The sequence below is a fragment of the Nerophis ophidion genome, linkage group LG21, assembly GCF_033978795.1.
Source record: "Nerophis ophidion isolate RoL-2023_Sa linkage group LG21, RoL_Noph_v1.0, whole genome shotgun sequence".
In the NCBI taxonomy this organism is placed as follows: Eukaryota; Metazoa; Chordata; class Actinopteri; order Syngnathiformes; family Syngnathidae; genus Nerophis; species Nerophis ophidion.
Genome location: NC_084631.1, coordinates 22,517,560 through 22,538,533, shown reverse-complemented (window position 1 = coordinate 22,538,533; position 20,974 = coordinate 22,517,560). Strand labels below are relative to the sequence as shown.

The following is a 20,974-nucleotide window of genomic DNA, read 5'->3' as shown; positions in this document are numbered from 1 at the left end:
TGCAGCCAGACGTATGCCCAACAAAAAAACACAAGTAAATATTTTGTTTGTTTACTCTGTATGGAAAGATTTGCAGCCATCTCTCATGAGATAATTTCCTTCTAAGAACTGCAGTGGACTTTTTTGGTCTGGTTTGTGTTTTGCGTTACACATTTTGGGGGAAAACATTGCTCTGTTATGCAAAACCCAAATGTCCACTGGGGAGGACCCTGACTCCCAGGATATATGACAGTGGTGCAAACCAATTTTCTGTGCATAATTTAACCAAATGACTTAGAAAAGTTTTTACATGCACCTCTGACATAACATGACAATTCTAGACTTAAACTGCAGTATTAGTAATTATCAAGGGCAATAATGTTAGCATGTTGATAAAGCTGTTGGTTTGTTGTCCACCCTTTCTTCAAGGCGTATCAGACATTCGCTAACCGAGTGTCCCATCTGAAACGCAAGCTGGACAACCTAAAGGCCACCTTACCAGATCTGGATGAGTCGCCTATTCCTTCACCCTCTGCTGACGCACCGTCTCCAACAGGCTCAGAATCTCCTTTCCGTGACCTAGAGCTGACCAACCCCGATCCAGATATTGATGGCTCTGCTATGGAGGAGGAAGCAGAGCCTCCAGCACCTAGTCCTTTGTCATCTATGGGAGAATCCCCCAAACATGTGTTGAATTTTGGAGAAAATGATAACCGTGAAGTAGAGGACATGGACCTGTCAGACGATGAAATAGTCAGCGGAGGCATTATCGGTGAGTAGTACCATGGCATATTTTTTTTTACATTTTCTAGATGAATATCAAAAAATGCAGTTTTGAAACATACTTAACTTCCCGTGACTTTACAGTGGTACCTTGGTTTCTACCTTTGTCAAGAGATTATGAATTAGTTGGCGTCTGTGTGTCAGTTAGTTAGCAACATAACTCAAAACGTTATAGGTGGATTTTCATGAACTTTTAGGAAATGTCAGAAATTAGATAAGATACAAGTGATTAGATTGTGGATAAAGGAACATTTAACATTACTTTTACCTTTACTGAAATTCAAAGACAGTGATGAGTGGAGGAAAGCGGACGAAAGAGCCACGCGGAGGCTATTTTACTCTAGTGGCTTACTTTCTGTGCTTTGTATATCTTAAACCAGGGGTCGGCAACCTTTACCACTCAAAGAGCCATTTTGACCCGTTTCGAAAAATAAAGAAAACTATGGGAGCCACAAGACTCTTTTGAAATTTAAAATTAAATAACACAGCATACAAAGTTTTTTTTTTGCTTTGTACTATATATTAACCAAGGGTCTCAGACAAGCGGCCCGCACTTATTATTAGTGCGGCCCGCACGTTTTATTTGAATGCCGCTTGACAACCTCCCATTTGCCAACCATCTAAATTTTTCCGGGAAACCACCGAGTCTCAGAGACACAATTCTCTCGACTGTCTGCTGGTTTTCCCCCAAACAACAATAATAAGGGCGTGCCATGATGACAATGCATTTAGCGCCCTCTCCAACCGTAACAAACAGCTTACCAGCCCATTCACATGTTGTATGAGGCTTCTGCAGACACACATAAGCAACTGCAAGGCATACTTGCTCAACAGCCTTACAGGTTACAGTGAGGGTTGTGATATGAACAACTTTAGCACTCTTACTAATATGCACCACACTGTGAAACCACACCAAACAAGAATGACAAACACATTTCGGGAAAACATCCGCACTGTAACACAACATAAACACAACAGAACAAATACCCAGAATCCCATGTATCCCGAACTCTTCCGGGCTACATTATACATCCCCGCTACCACCAAACCCCGCCCCCAACCCCGCCTACCTCAATCGACGCATGGGATTCTGGGTATTTGTTCTGTTGTGTTTATGTTGTGTTACAGTGTGGATGTTCTCCTGAAATGTGTTCGTCATTCTTGTTTGGTGTGGGTTCACAGTGTGGCGCATATTAGTAACGGTGTTAAAGTTGTTTATATCACAACCCTCAGTTTAACCTGTATGGCTGTTGAGCAAGTATGCCTTGCAGCCGCTCGCACGTTGATTTAGCAGCCGCACATTAGATGTGGCGGGCCGGCACTCCGATAGATATTAAAGCGGACGCGACGACATGGTCGAGAGGTCGTTTAAGGCATTGCCGTCACAGCACGCCCTCAAAATAGTTGTCCGGGTGAAAATCTGAGTGTTATACTGGGGAGATTTCTGGAAGAGGCACTGAAATCCGTAAAACCTCCCAGAAAAATAGGGGTGTCAGCAAGTATGCAGCTGAGCCACATCAGAGTGTTCCAAGAGCCGGGGGTTGCCGACACCTGCCTTAAACCAACCCCCCGGCTCCGCAACCCGTGTTAACAGAAAACTTTTAAAATCACAAACTCATTGTAATTAGGGATGGGTACCATTTACATTTCCAATTCCCGATACTTGAGAATCGATACTGTTAATCAACGGTACCAATTTTGGGTATTTTTGTGTGTGTTAATAAATGTTTATTGTGTGATAACAACCTTTATTTTTTTTAATGTAACATTGGAAAATGAGCTGATTATGATAAATGTCTTGTCCAGTTCTTATGCTGTATCTTGTTTTCTTACTAAATTTTAGTCTTATTTGCAATGCAGTTGCACTTCCAAGACATTATTAAACTGCAGTACTGTATAGGTTATCTATGGTATGTTATGTATCTAGGAAGTAGCTTTTTCCATGAAGATAAATGTCTTTTATTGCGCCGTGAAGTGATAATACTGAGGATATTATGCCTATTACACACCAGCTCTTTGATTGTAACATTTATCTTAGTTTTAGTTTTCATTACCAAATTTGGAGGTTTTGAAATGACCAGACGGTTGATTGGCAACACTAAATTGGCCCTAGTGTGTGAATGTGAGTGTGAATGTTGTCTGTCTATCTGTGTTGGCCCTGCGATGAGGTGGAGACTTGTCCAGGGTGTAGCCTGCCTTCCGCCCGATTGTAGCTGAGATAGGCACCAGCGCCCCCCGCGACCCCAAAAAGGGAATAAGCGGTAGAAAATGGATAGATGGATGGATGGATGAAATCGCCATGTAAAATGTCTAATGCTAATGGTAACCTGTTTATGGCAAATCCAATGTAAATAAGTATCATGGAGCACATTTTAGATGAATGGAGCCTTACTTTATGTTCGATCGTTTTTTACCAAGCGTACGGTGTTGATAATTGCAACATCACTTAAAGGGAGTTTGGCTGAGTCCGCCCTGAGTGCTGCTTGAGTGATTGTTTCCTTAAGCCAGTGTTCAGTCTGCAACCGTACGTGATGTCACATGCAACTTAAGTATTGTAATTTGGCACCAAATGATTTTACGTGAATCAATACGCAGTAGTCCCAACCAATTTTCTTAATTACCTGAATTTGAATGATCCCAACTAGAGGTGGGAATCTTTGGCTGCCTGAAGATTTGATTACGATTACAATTCAGCTGTGATTCAATAAAAATTTGATTATTGATGCATCTTAAATATATGTAAATTGATGCAGTTTAACATTTCTTTTTGTTTCACTAAATAAGCGTTTGTCACTTTCAACTTTTAAAAAACAGTGCATTTGTAATAACATATTTCCATCACATTTTTTTAATTCATATAAATGTGTGGAAAAAAATAAAGGAGCTGGTCAAATTTCTCTGTGTGGTGGCTCGCTGCAGTCAGCCAAGTTTTAATACTGTCTGCAACACCTTATTTATAATAAATAATTATTTCCCCCCTTCTCTTATCCCAATTTATCTCTCCCACCTCGATTGTGACAGTTGACAATTGCACACGTCAACGGCATTATTAGTATTACTAGTTGAATGATCAGCGACTATAGGCGTGGCGCAGTGGGGAGAGTGGCCGTGCGCAACCCGAGCGTCCCTGGTTCAAATCCCACCTAGTACCAACCTCGTCACGTCCGTTGTGTCCTGAGCAAGACACTTCACCCTTGCTCCTGATGGGTGCTGGTTGGCGCCTTGCATGGCAGCTCCCTCCATCAGTGTGTGAATGTGTGTGTGAATGGGTAAATGTGGAAGTAGTGTCAAAGCGCTTTGAGTACCTTGAAGGTAGAAAAGCGCTATACAAGTACAACCCATTTATCATTTATTTACAAAAAAAGCCTTCTAACATGGCCAACGGCAATGCATTGTGGGAAATGTAGAAAACTCCAAACCCCTCTATAGACATTGATAACATAAAACGAGACTGTCTGAAGGCCTATTTGCCTGACACTGAGAAATACGCAGTGCACTTGAATGCCTCACCAGTTCATGGAGCGCATACTATGAGCGGAGAATTTTTATTATAGTACATCTTCTCAAAAGACAATAGTAAAGGCAATTCCACTTGGATATAAAGTATTTTAGAGTCATCTGAGTACAGCTTGTGCAAATTTAGTATCCACTTAACATTTGTCAACACATGACCATTGTCTAAATAGATGGTGACATTAGTAAATACCAAGATAATTGTGTCTTGCCTACAGTGTAATATGCTCAACCATGTTGGCAATAGTGTCATGGTCTGCAGAGTTATACTGTAAATCAGGGGTGTCAAACTCAAATGCAGAGTGGGCCAAAATTTTGAACAAATTAACCTTTTAATAGGGACACAAACAAGTTTTGCATTAACTATTGAACAAGCAAGGCTTATATAACTTTAGTGACATGCAAAATCCAGTTTCAGATAATAATATTAATAATTAAAAAAATATCAATGGCATATCAAATAAAATTTAAATACAAATGTTATGCCTGTTTTTCTATTTGCAATCTTCTGAGGTAAATATCAAATTTTTTCCACAGGCTAATAATACATTTTGAAAATAAAATAACAATAATGAATGAACCAAACATTCAAGCCTTGAAGTAGCAAGAGAAAATGCATGAATAAAACGTTAATTATTGGTCAGTTTGCTGGAAGTTTCCCGGAAGAGTTAGTGCTGCAAGGGTTTCTGGGTATTTATTCTGTTGTGTTACGGTGCGGATGTTTACCCGAAATGTGTTTGTCATTCTTGTTTGGTGTGGGTTCACAGTGTGGCGCATATTTGTAACAGTTCTAAAGTTGTTTATACGGCCACCCTCAGTGTGACCTGTATGGCTGTTGACCAAGTATGCCTGGCATTCACTTGTGTGTGTGTGTGTGTGTGTGTGTGTGTGTGTGTGTGTGTGTGTGTGTGTGTGTGTGTGTGTGTAAAAGCCACAAATATTATGTGACACGCTGCTAGTATGGAGGAAAAGCGGACATGACGACAGGTTGTAGAGAACGCTAAAGGCAGTGCCTTAAATGCACGCCCCCAATATAGTTGTCCAGCTGGAAAATCGGTAGAAATTTGGGAGAACGGTTGCCCCGGGAGATTTTCGGGAGGGGCACTGAATTTCGGGAGTCTACCGGGAAAATTAGGAGGGTTGGCAAGTATGAGTATTAGCGGTGAATGCGGTGTTACAGCGGCACTGACGCTGTATAACACCGGCGGGCCAGCTCTAATGCTAAATTGATATTGCCTCAAGGGCCAAATTAAATTACACGGGCCAGAGTTTGACACCCATGCTGTAAATGCTTTTACACTGGGATCGGTAGTTGATCGAGGTAAACAGCAATTCAGCCTAAAATCCTGGCTATCAATCTTCTGAACTGCGGTCATCCAACTCACCACCCCTGACAACACATGGCAAATAAAACTGTTACTAATTCTGAATCGTCAATCTGCATAATACAAAGTTTGATCCATCATTTTATTACAACACAATGCTGTAGCTTTTCTGAGTTGTTTTTGTTTATTTTACAGTTGACGAGCAAATCAAGGACCCTTCAACATCGGATCCAATCCATCAAACCGATCCCGTTGGTAAAAACACTGAGCCATTCAAAGCAACAGATCAGCTTTCCCCTGATCCATATGCTACACCTGTACCATCTCCGACAAACAGTGTGGAAAGTGTTGACATGAGTAAAATCGGCTCCATCCTCAGCAGTATAAATTCGTCTATGAGTACCACAGGTGAGAATACTGGGGATACAGCAGAATAAAGGTCTTTAAAGTTAAGACTTTATGCTGTCATTTGGGCAGTTTACTTTTATATTGGGCATGGGCATTTGACTAAATTTCCCTGATTATTTAATTGGTTATTTATTTCAAATCTTTGTATTTTCACTATCATTAGCCAAATTAACCAGATTTTAGGTGTCAAGTGTCTCAACAAGGTATCATTAATCAATTAACAAGTTCACACAATCACTAAATTCTTAATAGAAAAATTATTTGATTAGAGGGCATACTTTATACCCTGCCGGACACAAATATTTTGAGGTGTATTGCAAGATCATGTAAAATAATGATAAAACTTAGTGTTGTAAATACGGAATTTGTTTAATTTCATTGTGTGCATATACTTGATGTGGCGACCGTTCACTCTTTTTCTACATTCAGTGATTTCAGACTTAAACAACAACAACAAAAAAATAATAAAGCAACAATGAACTTTAAAAAAAATTAAAAAAGCATTCACTGGGTATGGACATTTTGAATATGAAGTTTCAAGCATTCTGCAACCAATCAAAACAAATATATAGTTCAAAAATTAAATAATAGCATCAGCATGAATGTTAATATGCTATGTTTTGCCCTGTGTGTCAACTCAAGTATGTTCAATATGTTATTTGGCTTAGTGTACAAATCTAGCTCACGGGATAAAGAAAAAAGTAATTATTAAAGTACATAAGGAGACTATTAGGTATTATTAATATGCCGTCACTGTAAACTTAAACATATGGATTCTGTCTGTGAACAAAAGCTCAAAGAGAGTCAACTGAGTAAGAACTAAAGCAGGTAGTTGACCAAATAATTTAGCTGAATGAATTCACTTTGTAAATTTGTTGAACAGAGCCTTGACTATTTGGCATAGTTGTATATATTGCGAAATAATGTCTTCAACCTTCAAAGAAAATGTGTATTTACAGAGATTTACAATTAGTGTGTTCTTCTTTTTAATATAGGACCATCAGTGGCAAGTCCCTCTGCCTCTAGCCCTTATTCACCAGCAGAAACCATACCTACTGTCTCTCAGGATGCCAGTTCTCTGGTTGACATCCTGTCAAAGGTGGACGTGATTCCTGCAGATCTCCTTAGTGCTCTGTCTAAGGTCCAGACACAAGTTAGCCTTGAGGGTGAGATATTTTTAATTATACATCAGCAGCCTTGTTCTATATACTGTTCCAGTGTGAAGTTTACATTATTCCCATCATGGGAATGAAAGCCATTTCAATGTTGGGGCTTAAATGGTTAATTTTATGCATTTTTCGGTTCATTTAATGTTCTCTGTGGGTCAAAAGCCACCCTCACTAATTTTTGGTTAGAAAGTTTCCCTTTGAACAGACACTTATAGTAGCCATTAACAATCTTCTGGCATAATTTTGGCTGGATGTTTTAATAACATATAATGCAGAATTTAGTTTATTCACAATGGTTGTTTTATACTTTTAATGATAGTTTATACGGCTGACGCACTGAAAAAGTCATTTCAGAAGCTTAAATTTAGCTTGTTTTATTCAATTTCAACACTATATTTGCGAATTTTCATTGGGCTTGATGCTCTCCAACACGAACTTCCTTTTTGGACGGCACCCTCAAAGTCCATGGCAAGGTACTGTAAAACGTGCTTCTCAGTAGACGGACAGTGACTCTAATGTTCCAGCTGTTTCCAGTTCATATTAGGTTCTGGGTTGTTTCTGAACATCCAAACCCACTTCCTCATCCTGCTTGAGAGTGCCATTTACCAAACTATGGCAGAGCGATGACAGATCCCAAAAATGTGTAATTGTGTACAACGTAGGGCTATATTCGACTAAGGATTGTCATTGTCAATCTGATTTGTTCTATTTTGCCCATTGTCGACTATTGAGCTCTAGCTGCTCTAGCGGACCACCAATAAGACAATCAAACGTTAAGATCTAAAGGAAGTTAAAAGTCATAACAAGGGTTCTGTGTGTGAACCTGCATAATGATTATTAGCTCGAGCAAGCTTGTAGAAGCTACACCCCGTCGCTAGTGTGTTCAATAAGGGTTGTCTCATCCCGAGGTGCCCAGCTTCCCCCATCATGGAGCATCTTCCCAAGACGCCCACCGTTCGCAGGGGGACTCAGATACTTAACTCACCTCTCTCCCACAGAGGGATTTTAATGTCTGACAATTCAACTGTGAAGATGATTGCCAAATGAAGCTCCTCTGAATCAAATTGTCAAAGAGTCGACTATTATAAGACACCCCTATTACAATTGTTTGTTTGTTTATCTGCATTTGTTTAGAAATTGCTCCTTTGGTAAATAATCACCCAACCTGTGTAAGGTTCTAATTATCGTTCTTAGATCATCACTGACTTCCGATGTGTAGTCAAACTAATTTTTGTATGCCGCCAGGGTCACTATCAGCTGCGGTCAGCCATGGTCATGAACAAGAAGTTAATAGAGCTTATCAAGACATTCTGAAACCCTCCCACCACCTCTTATAAGATTTAGCTGAGTGTATATTATTTGAGCATATATGTATAATTTGACGCTGTGTAAATTAGAGAAAATCCAAGTACTGAGTTCTTGTTTTTAAAAATCCATTAGAATTATGATGGCTTTCTCCTGGGAAATTAACAATTCAAATGCATTTTTTTAAGTGCCTGAAATTAACAGGACATTTAAGCCCATGATGAGTGTATGTAGAGTGTGTCCTGAATGTATTCATGGTGTTTAATTTGTCCACATTTTGTTGTGTTACAGCCTTATTCAAAAATGGGTACATTTTTCCCCCCAATCTACAGACAATCCATGAAAAATGTATTTTCTGTAATTCTCTACTAATGTATTAAAAATTTAAAGAAGTAAGAAATCTCCCTTATGTAAGGATTCACAGCCTTTGCCGTGAACCTCAAAATTGAGTGCAGGTGACTGATTATCCTTGAGATGTTGCAACAGCTTCAACACAGTCCTTGTATGGTGAATGCAGTCGATTTGGAAAAGCACAGTCATGTCTACATAAAGTCCCAGAATGCATATCAGAAAAAATAAAATATGAAGTCAAAGGAAGTGTTTGTAGACCTCCGAGACAGGATTGTCTCCAGGCAAAAATCTGAGGAAGGATATACAAAAAAATGTGCTGGTTCTAATAAGCACTGTGGCCTCCATCATCCATTATAGGAACAAGTGCAGAATCATCAAGATTATTGTAAGAACTTACTGACTGTTTAAACTATGCAATTAAGCATGACAGGCCTTAGTCTGGGACATGACCAAGAACCTTCTAGTCACTGATGGAGCTAAAGCGTGTGTTGATGGCTATAGAACAACTACATTTGCAGCAATACACCAGTCAGGCTCGTATGGTATAGTGGCCAGACGGTTTGTCAAAAGCCACCCGAAGGACTCTCAAACCATCACAACATTTTTGGTGGGATTTGACAAATATTGAACACTTTGAATAACAGGTGAAATGTTTGGAGGAAACCATGCTCCACTCATCAAACAGTGAAGTGTACATACATGCAGACTTGTCTCAGGATACAGGGAAAGATGAATACAGCAATGTACTTAGACATTCTAGATGAAAAAAATACTCCTTTACCTAAGACTGGGGCAGTAATTTATTTTTCAGCAGGACAACAATTCTAAGTACACAGACATAATATCAAAGAAGTATCTTCAGGACAACTCAGTGAATGCCCTTGAGTGGCCTGACCAGAGCCCTGCCTTGAATTCGAAGCCTATTGAACAACTCTTGAGAGATTTGGAAATGTCTGTGCACTGATGCTTCCCATTCAACCTGATGGAATTTGAGAAGTGCTTCAAAGAGGAATGGACGAAACTGCTCAAAGATATGTGCGCCAAGCTTGTGGCACCATTTGCAAAAAGACATGAGGCTGTAATTCCTTGAAAAGGAGCATCAATAGCATAATGGGTTAATGCTGTGAATACAATACAAAAGTAAGGAAAAGTGAAGTCCTGTGAGCACTTCTGACTGTTCTTGTATTTGTCTGTTTTGTATACTTATTTATTCATAATTCTGTATCTTTCTTCAATCAGGCATCACTTCTCTTCTGAACAGCTCTGCTCCAAATGTCCCGGCCGAGTCCTCCAAAACAGACAAGACTCCTCCCTCTTCCTCATTTACTACAGCTTCAGCAGCTCCCACTGAAAGTGCACCCGCCTCCTCTGCTACACTTGTGCCTTCATCATCATCTAACGCCAGTGTCGAGCAGCGTACAGGCTCCCTGGTGCCTGCTCAGAACGAGCCACTATCTGCCCCGATGCAGGGTGTCCACATAGACAAAGAAATGGAAGCAACAAAAACAGACAGTTTGGAATCTAAAATTCACAACTTCCTGCAAGGCAATCCTGCTTTTAATAACTTTGACCTTAGTTTCACTGTGAATACACCTCAGAGGGTGGATAGCCTGAGCCCAGGAACAGGAACAGACACACAGGATGGGACCCCAGTGCGGGATGAGGGGGGAGGCACCCCAACCCAGGATGAGGTTATGGACATGCCAGTAGGGCCAAAAAGTGTTGGGCCAACATCCAAAGCCGGCCAGAACAATCTCCTACAGAACCCAGAGACCAGCAAATTGCACTTGCAGGCAATTGTAGGTCAGAACGGGCAGGGGTATCAACCATACCCATATGGAGACAAGAATATGACAGAACCTATTGCACAATTCCAACCAATTTCCACTCAAGGTGGAGGTCCAGGCAGCATAGGTAATGCAAAGACCTTTGAGGGCATGGCTGACGGAGGTTGGTATAGTAAGACATACTCTGAGGGGGGTTTCCAGCAACCCACAGGTTACAATGTGACAATGCCTGCTCAAAACCAGACATCAGGTGTGTTTGATTTCCAAGCAAAACAAACTCAGGAACCTCAAGGGTTTACTCCTCAGCAAACTTCTTCAGATTTCTTTAGGATCCACCTTCCCCCTGTTCCTAAGTTACCACCCCCTCCGAGGGTCTTTGATCAACCACCTTCGGGGACCAACCATCCAATGGCACACACAGAGAAGCCGGCAGCACCCCAAACAAACTTTGGGGAATTGCTTCAGAACAGAGGTTTACCTGGGATGGTGGTCCAAGACCATGGACCCAAGTCTATGTTTCATACAGATGAAACATTGTATGGCAACCCTGAGGACCAAAATCCTCCTCAAGACAACATGCACTACCCAGAAAACCACGAGCATTATCATGAAGACGCCCACCTACACCGCGGTCCTCGATTCCAGAACAGCCCATACAGCCCACAAGATGCTCCTTTCTTTCAACGGGGTGGCCTTAGACCTCATCCCCCCAGAATCAGGGGACACCTGACTCCCCCTCACACACCCTCACAGGATGCTTTTTACAACCAGGATTTCCAGAGACCGAGCCCCCCTCGTCCTCATAATGCGCCACGAAGGCCACCCCCTCCACCCCGTTTTGAAATGCGCCCCCCTGGCTTGCGACCTCCACCTCATCCCCCACACCCAGCACACCTGTTCCCTAGGGGCCCTCCTCGTGTGCCTTTTCCCCGTTTTCATGGTCCCGAACCGAGATTGAGAGGCAAGCGTTTAGTACCCATGGGAGGGTTGAATCCTGGTCCCATGTTTGCTCCAAAAAGACCATTCCCACCCCCACGGTACTAACTGTTCAAGTATTTCAGACAAACCGCTACAAAAGGTCCAGTCACTGGCATGGGTGATCACTGACTTAAGAGGGCGCCCATTAGTGCTGCATTAGAGGCGATTATAATAAGAAACAACACAAAAACTATATCTAAAATGGAAAACTCATCAAGAATCAAGAAATAATGGAAGAGAATAGACCTCACCAGGAAGGAATCCAGATGCTCCCAGGAGGCTCCGGAGGAAAAGACAGAAGATTAAAGAAAAAAAGAGGTGCATATTTACTTACATCTTTCACTTTTTTTATTCCCAGGTTGAAGCTTTTCAGTAAATATGTAATTAATCGTCAGTTTGATACAGTTCACATTGTGTGCATGGTATGTGCATGTGGTCAAATGTCTTTAGCTAGCCTAAAAAGTATCAAAAGGAATTATTTTATGCTTAATGTCAGCTGTTATTTTAGTTTTGTTAGCAGTTTCTTACTGGCCATTTTCCCACCGACAAAATATCTCCTTAATGAATATACCGTATTTTTTTTTGTTTTGTGTACAATTTATATTTCTTCTGAAGACACGGTAGTATGATTGACAGTAAGTTAAGACTCTAAAATCTAGATTTGAAGTCATGGTCTCTTCACTAGTACGGACCTTCGCCTTGGCAATAGGTCTATAGAAATTTCTTTCAGCCTCCCGCCCATTGCAGAAGCAGTCAATTTTTTGGAAGAGGAAGGAAGAGGCTTCAGTTTCATTTATTTGTACTAATAAAAGTTGGATTTTCAAAAAATCTGTGTTGTTTCTGCATCACCCTCATTCTTGAGGTGCCTTTCACCATTGAGATCGCCAACATCCCAGCAACAAAAGCATTTAAATATGTCCAAGCAATAATTTAACAAATAAGCATACCACAAAAAGTAAGAATTTGCGTTTGGTGGATTGAGTCTTTGTTGTTACAGTACTGCAGGGCCGTAAATCTTGGATAGAAATCCTTTAGAATTTGTAAGGAACATGGAGCAGAGCGGAGAATGTGGGCCTATGAAAAATCCACGAAATCTTCTCTGCCAGTTCCGAACACCATATTCTGTCATTGACAATCGTTTAGTGGATTGGATGATGGAAGTTTTGAAGAAGCAAGGCACATTGGGGACATTTTACAATTTATTGATGGAACAAACTGGATCCTTGGAAAAACCATACACAGCCGGAACTGCCTGGCATGTCCCCATGCTGGTCTCAAGCCTGGTCACATACTGCTGTGTGGGATGGCACCACAATCTTCTACTAGCATTTGTTGCAAGTCAGTTAATTTGGCTGTATTGTCACTCTTTGTGGAATGCCTAATCTGATCCCACAAGTGTTCAATGAGGTTGAGCTCAGAACTGCTGGCAAGTCAATCTATCCTCGAATTTCTGACAATCCGTTTTCTGTGGGGGCAAGTGTTTGTCGTCTTGAAGGATAGAGTTTGTTCCCAGACTGAATACAGTGGGGCAAAAAAGTATTTAGTTAGCCACAGATTGTGCAAGTTCTCCCACTTAAAATGATGACAGAGGTCTGTAATTTTCATCATAAGTACACTTCAACTGTGAGAGACAGAATGTGAAAAAAAATCCAGGAATTCAAATTGTAGGAATTTTAAAGAATTTATTTGTGTATTATGGTAGAAAACAAGTATTTGGTCTCTTCAAACAAGGAAGATCTCTGGCTCTCACAGACCTGCATCTTCTTCTTTAAGAAGCTCTTCTGTCCTCCACTCGTTACCTGTAATAATGGCAATTGTTTGAACTCGTTGTCTGTATAAAAGACACCTGTCCACAGCCTCAAACAGTCAAGACTTTAAACTCCACTATGGCGAAGACCAAAGAGCTGTCGAAGGACACCAGGAAAAGAATTGTAGACCTGCACCAGACTGGGAAGAGTGAATCTACAATAGGCAAGCAGCTAGGTGTGAAAAAATCAATTGTGGGAGCAATTATCAGAAAATGGAAGACATACAAGACCACTAATAATCTCCCTCGATCTGGGGCTCCACGCAAGATCTCATCCCGTGGGGTTTAAAAATGATCATGAGAACGGTGAGCAAAAATCCCAGAACCACATGGGGTGACCTGGTGAATGACCTGCAGAGAGCTGGGACCAAAGTAACAAAGGTTACCATCAGTAACATACTACGCCGACAGGGAATCAAATCCTGCAGTTCCAGACGTGTCCTCCTGCTTAAGCCAGTGCATGTCCAGGCCTGTCTGAAGTTTGCCAGAGAGCACATGGATGATACAGCAGAGGATTGGGAGAATGTCATATGGCCAGATGAAACCAAAATACAACTTTTTGGTATAAACTCAACTCGTCATGTTTGGAGGAAGAAGAATACTGAGTTGCAGCCCAAGAACACCACACCTACTGTGAAGCATGGGGGTGGAAACATCATGCTTTGGGGCTGTTTTTCTGCTAAGGGGACAGGACGACTGATCCGCGTTAAGTAAGGAATGAATGGGGCCATGTATCGGCAGATTTTGAGCCAAAACCTTCCATCAGTGAGAGCTTTGAATGGTTGACCAAATACTTATTTTCCACCATAATTTACAAATTATTTAAAATTCCTACAATGTGAATTCCTGGATTTTTTTTTTTTTGTCACATTCTATCTCTCATAGTTGAAGTGTACCTATGATAAAAATTACAGACCTCTGTCATAATTTTAAGTCAGTGGAAGAACTTTCACAAAAGGTGGCTGACTAAATACTTTTTTGCCCCACTGTATATGGGAGTGCCACTTTACGCCAAATCACATCTTGATATCTCTGAATTGAGATTGACTCCGATAATGTCATGCCTAATTTTTGCATTGAGGGAGCTACTGCCTCCACCAAAACATGTTTACTTTAGCTGCAGCAATCAGACCAGTGTTCTCTGCTTCTTCCCCTCACTTTGGTCGTAGGATCCATCTGCTCTAGTCAGAATCTGGACTCATCGCTCTAAATAACATATGGTTCCAATGTGTTTGTTGCCGAACCTAACACAAACAGAACTGACAGTTATAGGTAATCATGGCAGCCGTATTAGACCAAAGATTGTCTGCGTGCAGTCATTTCCGGATTGTCTGGGAACAGAGTCGTCAACCATATCTTGCAAATTTGTAGAAGACAACTTAACAAAGTGACAGACTCTTTTTGGAAGTGTAACTGCCCACTTTGTGGCCTTTTTATGAAATTCCACTGTAACGGAACTTTGCTGTCGCTTTAAAGATAACTCTACGGCTTATTTGAAACAATGGTGCACCTGGTTTTGCGTAACGCTATCTGAAAGTTACCTGATCACCCAGGCTCTATCCAGATCAGTCAAATGTGCCTTTGTTATTCTTGGAGCAAACACCTACTGACCACTGAAGCAGGGCCCATGTTCACTATCAGGTGCCTAATTGGCAGCCCTTAGGGGTACTACAACCCCTTGGAAAATACTGGAATCACCAGTCTTGAAGGACGTTCATTCAGTTGTTTAACTTCGTGGGAAAAAAGCAGATAACAGTCGTGACCCACAACTATGGTCTTTTCAAATGGAAACTCCAAAACAAATCAAGATAACAATTTGTGGTAGTCTATAAAAGTTAACTTTCTCAATCAAGCAGAGTGAAACTTTGAAATAACCCTGCAAATTTTAATTTCCAAAGATACAATTTTCATTTTCATATTAAATCCGTTCAATAGTCTGTAGTTGAAGGAGTGTTTACACTTTGGAGAGCTGTTGCACCTGTTGGATTGACATGCATTATAGCTCCAACACAAGAGATGTCAATTGAAACAAAGAGGATTATCAAACTTCAAGAAGGTGGATCATTGTCCACAGTCAGCTGTCTAAAATCTGGACCAAGTACAAACATGGGACGGTTGTAAAAGACAAGCAAACTTGTAGACCAAGGAAACCATCGACTCAAGACGGAAACCTGAATATGTTTTGAAAATGCAAAGCAAATCAAATGAAGAGACAATAGGCTGAAACTGGAGTCACCGTATGTGACTGAACTGTAAGAAACCGCCAGAAGAAAATTGGATTTAAATACAGAAAAGCTTAATGAAAGCCGTCATTAACATCTTTTTTAATTTTCCTGAAGGAATCAATAAATTACTATCTATCTAAACAGAAAAAAACAAGGTCACAATGAGCTAAAGAAAAGCCATCATGGACTATGACTGAAAGTCATATTAAGTGATGAATCGCAACACTGCATTGAACAAGGTGATCATGCTGGAACTTTTGTTTGGTGCCGTTCCAATCAGCTTTAGAAAGACGACTGCCAGAAGAAAATATGCTAATGTCTTCAGTAATTGATGATACAGGGCAGCATGTTAGGTATTAAGACTGGGGATGCGGCTGTCATTACATCTTTATTGAATGCACACGTTTACATTGACATTATAGACATGCTGATTAGGGACAAAAACATCATTTTTCAATACATCTGTTCAAAAAACTGTTCAAACTTTACCTGAAGAAAGAAAATGTCATAGCCTGCAAATAGTCCGGATGTCAATCCAATTGAAAAACTGGTGGAAATTGAAGAAAATGGTCCATGACAAGAGTCCAGCCTGCAAGTCTGATCTGACAACAGCAATCAGAGCAAGATTGTTGAAGAGTACTGTTCGTCATGCCTCAGAGACCGCAAGCTGTGATAAAAAAAGCCAGAGGTGGTGCAACAAAGTACTAGTTTCTTTTTTGTTTTCAAATATTCAATTTTTTTTTTCCTTAAATTTAAGCAATTCCGTTTTTTTTTTTTTACTCTGTTCGATTTAAAAATGAAACTGTTGCGGACTACGACGGTTTATTTTCTTAATTTCTTTTAAAGCCAGAAAGTTGCCATTGGAAATTACTTTAGTTTCGTGTCATGGCTGATTTTTTTTTTTTTTTCTTCGACAAATTTAAACCTCTAAATGAACATCCTCCAAGTCTGGTGATTCCATCATTTTTGCAAGCTGCTTTAATTCCTTTGAAACAAAGTATATTAAAAAGTAGGCCTGCCAATGTTAACGCTTTAACTCGTGTGATTAATTACAAAACATTAATGCAGTGAACATGTATGAATGAAAATTAATCACCGAGAAGCATTGTTCCAACACCAGATGTTTTACTTTCTCTTTTTTTTACCATTGTGATAAAAAAAATTAAAAAAAATGCATGAAAATAAAGTTCCAATTTTTTAACTTTGAAAACATTAAAGGATGGACTTACATTGAGCTTTAAAAGAGGTTAAATCAACTTTTCTAAAAAGTCCAACCTCCAAAGAGTTCTGCTTCCATTTCAACCACTCCAATAAATATTTAACTAAACAAAACATTTGACATTGCCTGGCTAAAGTGCATCATTACTCAAATCAAATAATAGAAAAAGTATTTTGGGGCCATCCTTAAATACCCTTTTAAATTTCGTTTGGATTTGCATACGATTAATATGAGACTTAAAAATAGGCCAATATTTAATGCATGGTACATGAATTTAAAAACAATATAAGTCTCCAATTTACTAGATGACATTTTCGACCTATTTAAATGCTCCTAACTTGCTCACTATTATTAAAAAAATACAAATGGTTCCTGTTTGACAGTATGTACGATTCCCTTGTTGCATGTGTGACGAAGAAAACTCACTATGTCACTTTAAGAGTCGGCCTATTTTATTTATAGACGTAGGGCTTAAACACGAACAGCGCAACAAAGCTGCACTTTGGGACAATTTAGCGCCATGTGTATTTTGTTACATTCTGGAGCACAGTGTTCATGAAACACTTAACACTCCCACTCATTCTGTCATTGATTAAGCCACTAATTGAACAGGCCAAACTGACCAGTCGTAAAATGCAACCTCTAAAAAATCTATGTAATCGCCAGTCTTAAGAGGATGTACATTTAGTTGGAGAAAAATGCGGATAACAGACACGACACAAATTTATAGTCATTTCAAATGGCAACTTTCTGACTTTAAATAACACCAAAGTACAAACCCTGTTTCCATATGAGTTGGGAAATTGTGTTAGATGTAAATATAAACAGAAAACAATGATTTGCAAATCCTTTTCAACCCATACTCAATTGAATGTGGTACACAGACAAGATATTTGATGTTAAAACTCATAAACATTTTTTTTTGTTGCAAATAATTAACTTAGAATTTCATGGCTGCAACACGTGCCAAAGTAATTGGGAAAGGACATGTTCACCACTCTGTTACATCACTTATTCTTTTAACAACACTCAATAAACATTTGGGAACTGAGGAAACTAATTGTTGAAGCTTTGAAAGTGGAATTCTTTCCCATTCTTGTTTAATGTAGACCTTCAGTCGTTCAACAGTCCGGGATCTCCGCTGTCGTATTTTACGTTTCATAATGCGCCACACATTCTCGATGGGAGACAGGTCTGGACTGCAGGCGGGCCAGGAAAGTACCTGCACTCTTTTTTTTACAAAGCCACGCTGTTGTAACACTTGTCTTACTGAAATAAGCAGGGGTGTCCATGATAACGTTGCTTGGATGACAACATATGTTGTTACAAAACCTGTATGGACCTTTCAGCATTAATGGTGCCTTCACAGATGTGTAAGTTACCCATGCCTAGGACACTAATACACCCCCATACCATCACAGATGCTGGCTTTTGAACTTTGCGCCTATAACAATCCGAATAGTTATTTTCCTCTTTGTTCTGGAGGACACCACATCCTCTGTTTCCAAATATAATTTGAAATGTGGACTCGTCAGATCACAGAACATCCTTCCACTTTGCATCAGTCCATCATAGAGGAGCTCGGGCCCGGCTTGCAGCGTTCCTTGGTGTTGTTGATAAATGGGTTTGGCTTTGCCTAGTAGAGTTTTAACTTGCACTTACAGATGTAGCGACCAACTGTAGTTACTGACAGTGGTTTTATGAAGTGTTCCTGAGCCCATGTGGTGATATCCTTTGATGCAGTACCGCCTGAGGGATCAAAAGTCCGTAATATCATCGCTTACGTGCAGTGATTTCTCCAGATTCTCTGAACTTTTTGATGATTTTACGGACCGTAGATGGTAAAATCCCTAAATTCCTTGCAATAGCTTGTTGAGAAATGTTGTTCTAAAACTGTTCGACAGTTTGCTTTCTACATTTTTATTTAGCTTTCCTATATTTAAATCCCATTTTCTATCGGCGATTTCTTACAGTTGAGTCCAGTTTCCGTCCAGTTTTTTTTCATTTGTTTTGCTGTGTGTTTTCTGTCTTCAAGACATACTTCTTTTAGTTTCCAATCTTGATGCTTTGATGTTTTCCTCAGTCTACCAGTTTGCTTGCCTTTTACAACGTTGTTTGTACTTGGTCCGGATTTTAGACAGCTGACTGAGAACAATTAATATATTTTGCAAATTTCCATGCTGATCGATCTTCTTGAAGAGGTTTGATAATCCTCTCCTTTGTTTCAATTGACATATCTTGTGTTGGAGCCATGATTCATGTCAATCCACCTGGTGCAACAGCTCTCCAAGGTGTAAACACAAATTTTTAAACATAGATATTTATTTTGATACAGCTGTTCGCTGGTGATTCCATATTTTTTCAATTCTGATTGATCTAGAAATGAAACGGTTACTTACTACTACAATTATTCTTGATTTATTTGAGTTTTTCTGAAAACCAAAAAGTTATAGTTTTGTGCCATGTCTGTTATCTTTTTTCCCCCTTTAAAATTTAACAACTAAAATGAACATTCTCCAAGTCTGGTGATTTAATATTTTTCTCCCAAGGGTTGGAGATGACTGTTTGGATTCATTCAAAAATATATTAAAACTAAGTCAACCTTTCAATGAATGTGATTACATTGCATTCGATTAATCTTGCATTTAATATTTGCAGCACATGCTACTTTACCTTAAGTGTGGATGCACACGCCAGTGCAAAGATGAGTGAGGAGACATCTATTGGTGTCATTGCTAAAAATTTTCACTTCATAATACACCCAGACGGCATTTTAGATTAACCTGTGAGCAAGTTTTGAACAAATAAATTACGTGCATTGAAGTAAAATTTTGGAAAAAAATGTTCCCATATGACATTCTCACAATTTTTTTTAAGTTAATTAAAATTATGCTAGCAAGTCATTTACTAAGATTAATCGTGATTAATCAAAATGCAGAAGTCAGATTAATCTAATTAAAACAAAAATATTATCGTTTGACAGCACAAATTAAAATGTGTATAATGGCCATTTCCCTGAATTGGTGCCGTTTGCTTGTTGTAACTCAAAATACAATTTAAATTTTCTTGTTTTAACTTTATATCATGCAAACCCATGATGTGTTTTGGCCAATTTTGAACAAGGTTCCTAAGCAAAATATGATTTTGATTGAAAATAATGAGCGACTTTTTAACATAAAAAATTGAAAAATACATACAATAAAGCCCTATGTAATGTATACTAATAGCACAAAATAAATAATATTCAGGTTACATAACTTGGTGGAGACTTTTTATGAATTAGAATAATAGTTTAATTAATACATTATTAATATCATGCAATTGTATTTGTGTAAATATATTTATATGAAAAATGTATACATGTTATTGTATTGTAATATATTGATATTAACATTTCACATGTATTTTGTAACAATAACAAAAACCTACTCAATATATTGGAAAAATAAATTAGTAAAAATCTTGCCTTCACTTTGCTTGTAAAGAATCTGACTGATGCAACTTTCTTGTAGACTACTGAGACTTGAGATATATTCCACATTTTTCAAAGGGGGTAACGTGTCAGCGTCTTGGGACAGAGTAAAGAAAACGGTAACCAAAGATAACTTTTTTTTTTCTTTGAAAAATTTAAAAGTGTACTTAGGATAACTATTTACAACTATGTGTATATATATACTGTACATATATATATATATATATATATATATATATACAATACTGGCAAAAAATTTGGACACCTTCTCATTTCAATGCCTTTTATTTATTTTCATGACTATTTACATTGTAGATAGTCACTGAAGGCATCAAAACTACGACACCTGTGAAGTGAAAACCATTTCAGGTGACTACCTCTTGAAGCTCATCGAGAGAATGCCAAGAGTGTGAGAAGCAGTAATCAGAGCAAAGGGTGGCTATTTTGAAGAAACTCGTATCTAAAACATGTTTTCAGTTATTTCACCTTTTTTCTGTTAAGTACATAACGCCACATGTGTCCATTCATAGTTTTGATGCCTTCAGTGACAATCTACAATGTAAATAGCCATGAAAATAAAGAAAATGCATTGAAATGAGAAGGTTTGGCCCAACTTTTGGCCCGTACTGTTTATATATGTATATAAGTATATA

General features: G+C 39.1%; 1 protein-coding gene across 1 annotated transcript in view; it reads left to right on the top strand.

Annotated features, from left to right (window-relative positions):
* rprd2a (regulation of nuclear pre-mRNA domain containing 2a) overlaps window positions 1-12,426 on the top strand; it is a 46,297-nt gene extending 33,871 nt beyond the window's left edge. Inside the window, exons 7-10 of the mRNA XM_061882177.1 lie at window positions 409-751; window positions 5,796-6,008; window positions 7,004-7,174; window positions 10,073-12,426. Of these exons, the coding sequence (XP_061738161.1) occupies window positions 409-751; window positions 5,796-6,008; window positions 7,004-7,174; window positions 10,073-11,664 (2,319 nt within the window). The 3' untranslated portion in view covers window positions 11,665-12,426. The remainder of the gene's footprint in view (window positions 1-408; window positions 752-5,795; window positions 6,009-7,003; window positions 7,175-10,072) is intronic.
* Window positions 12,427-20,974: the final 8,548 nt, after the last annotated feature.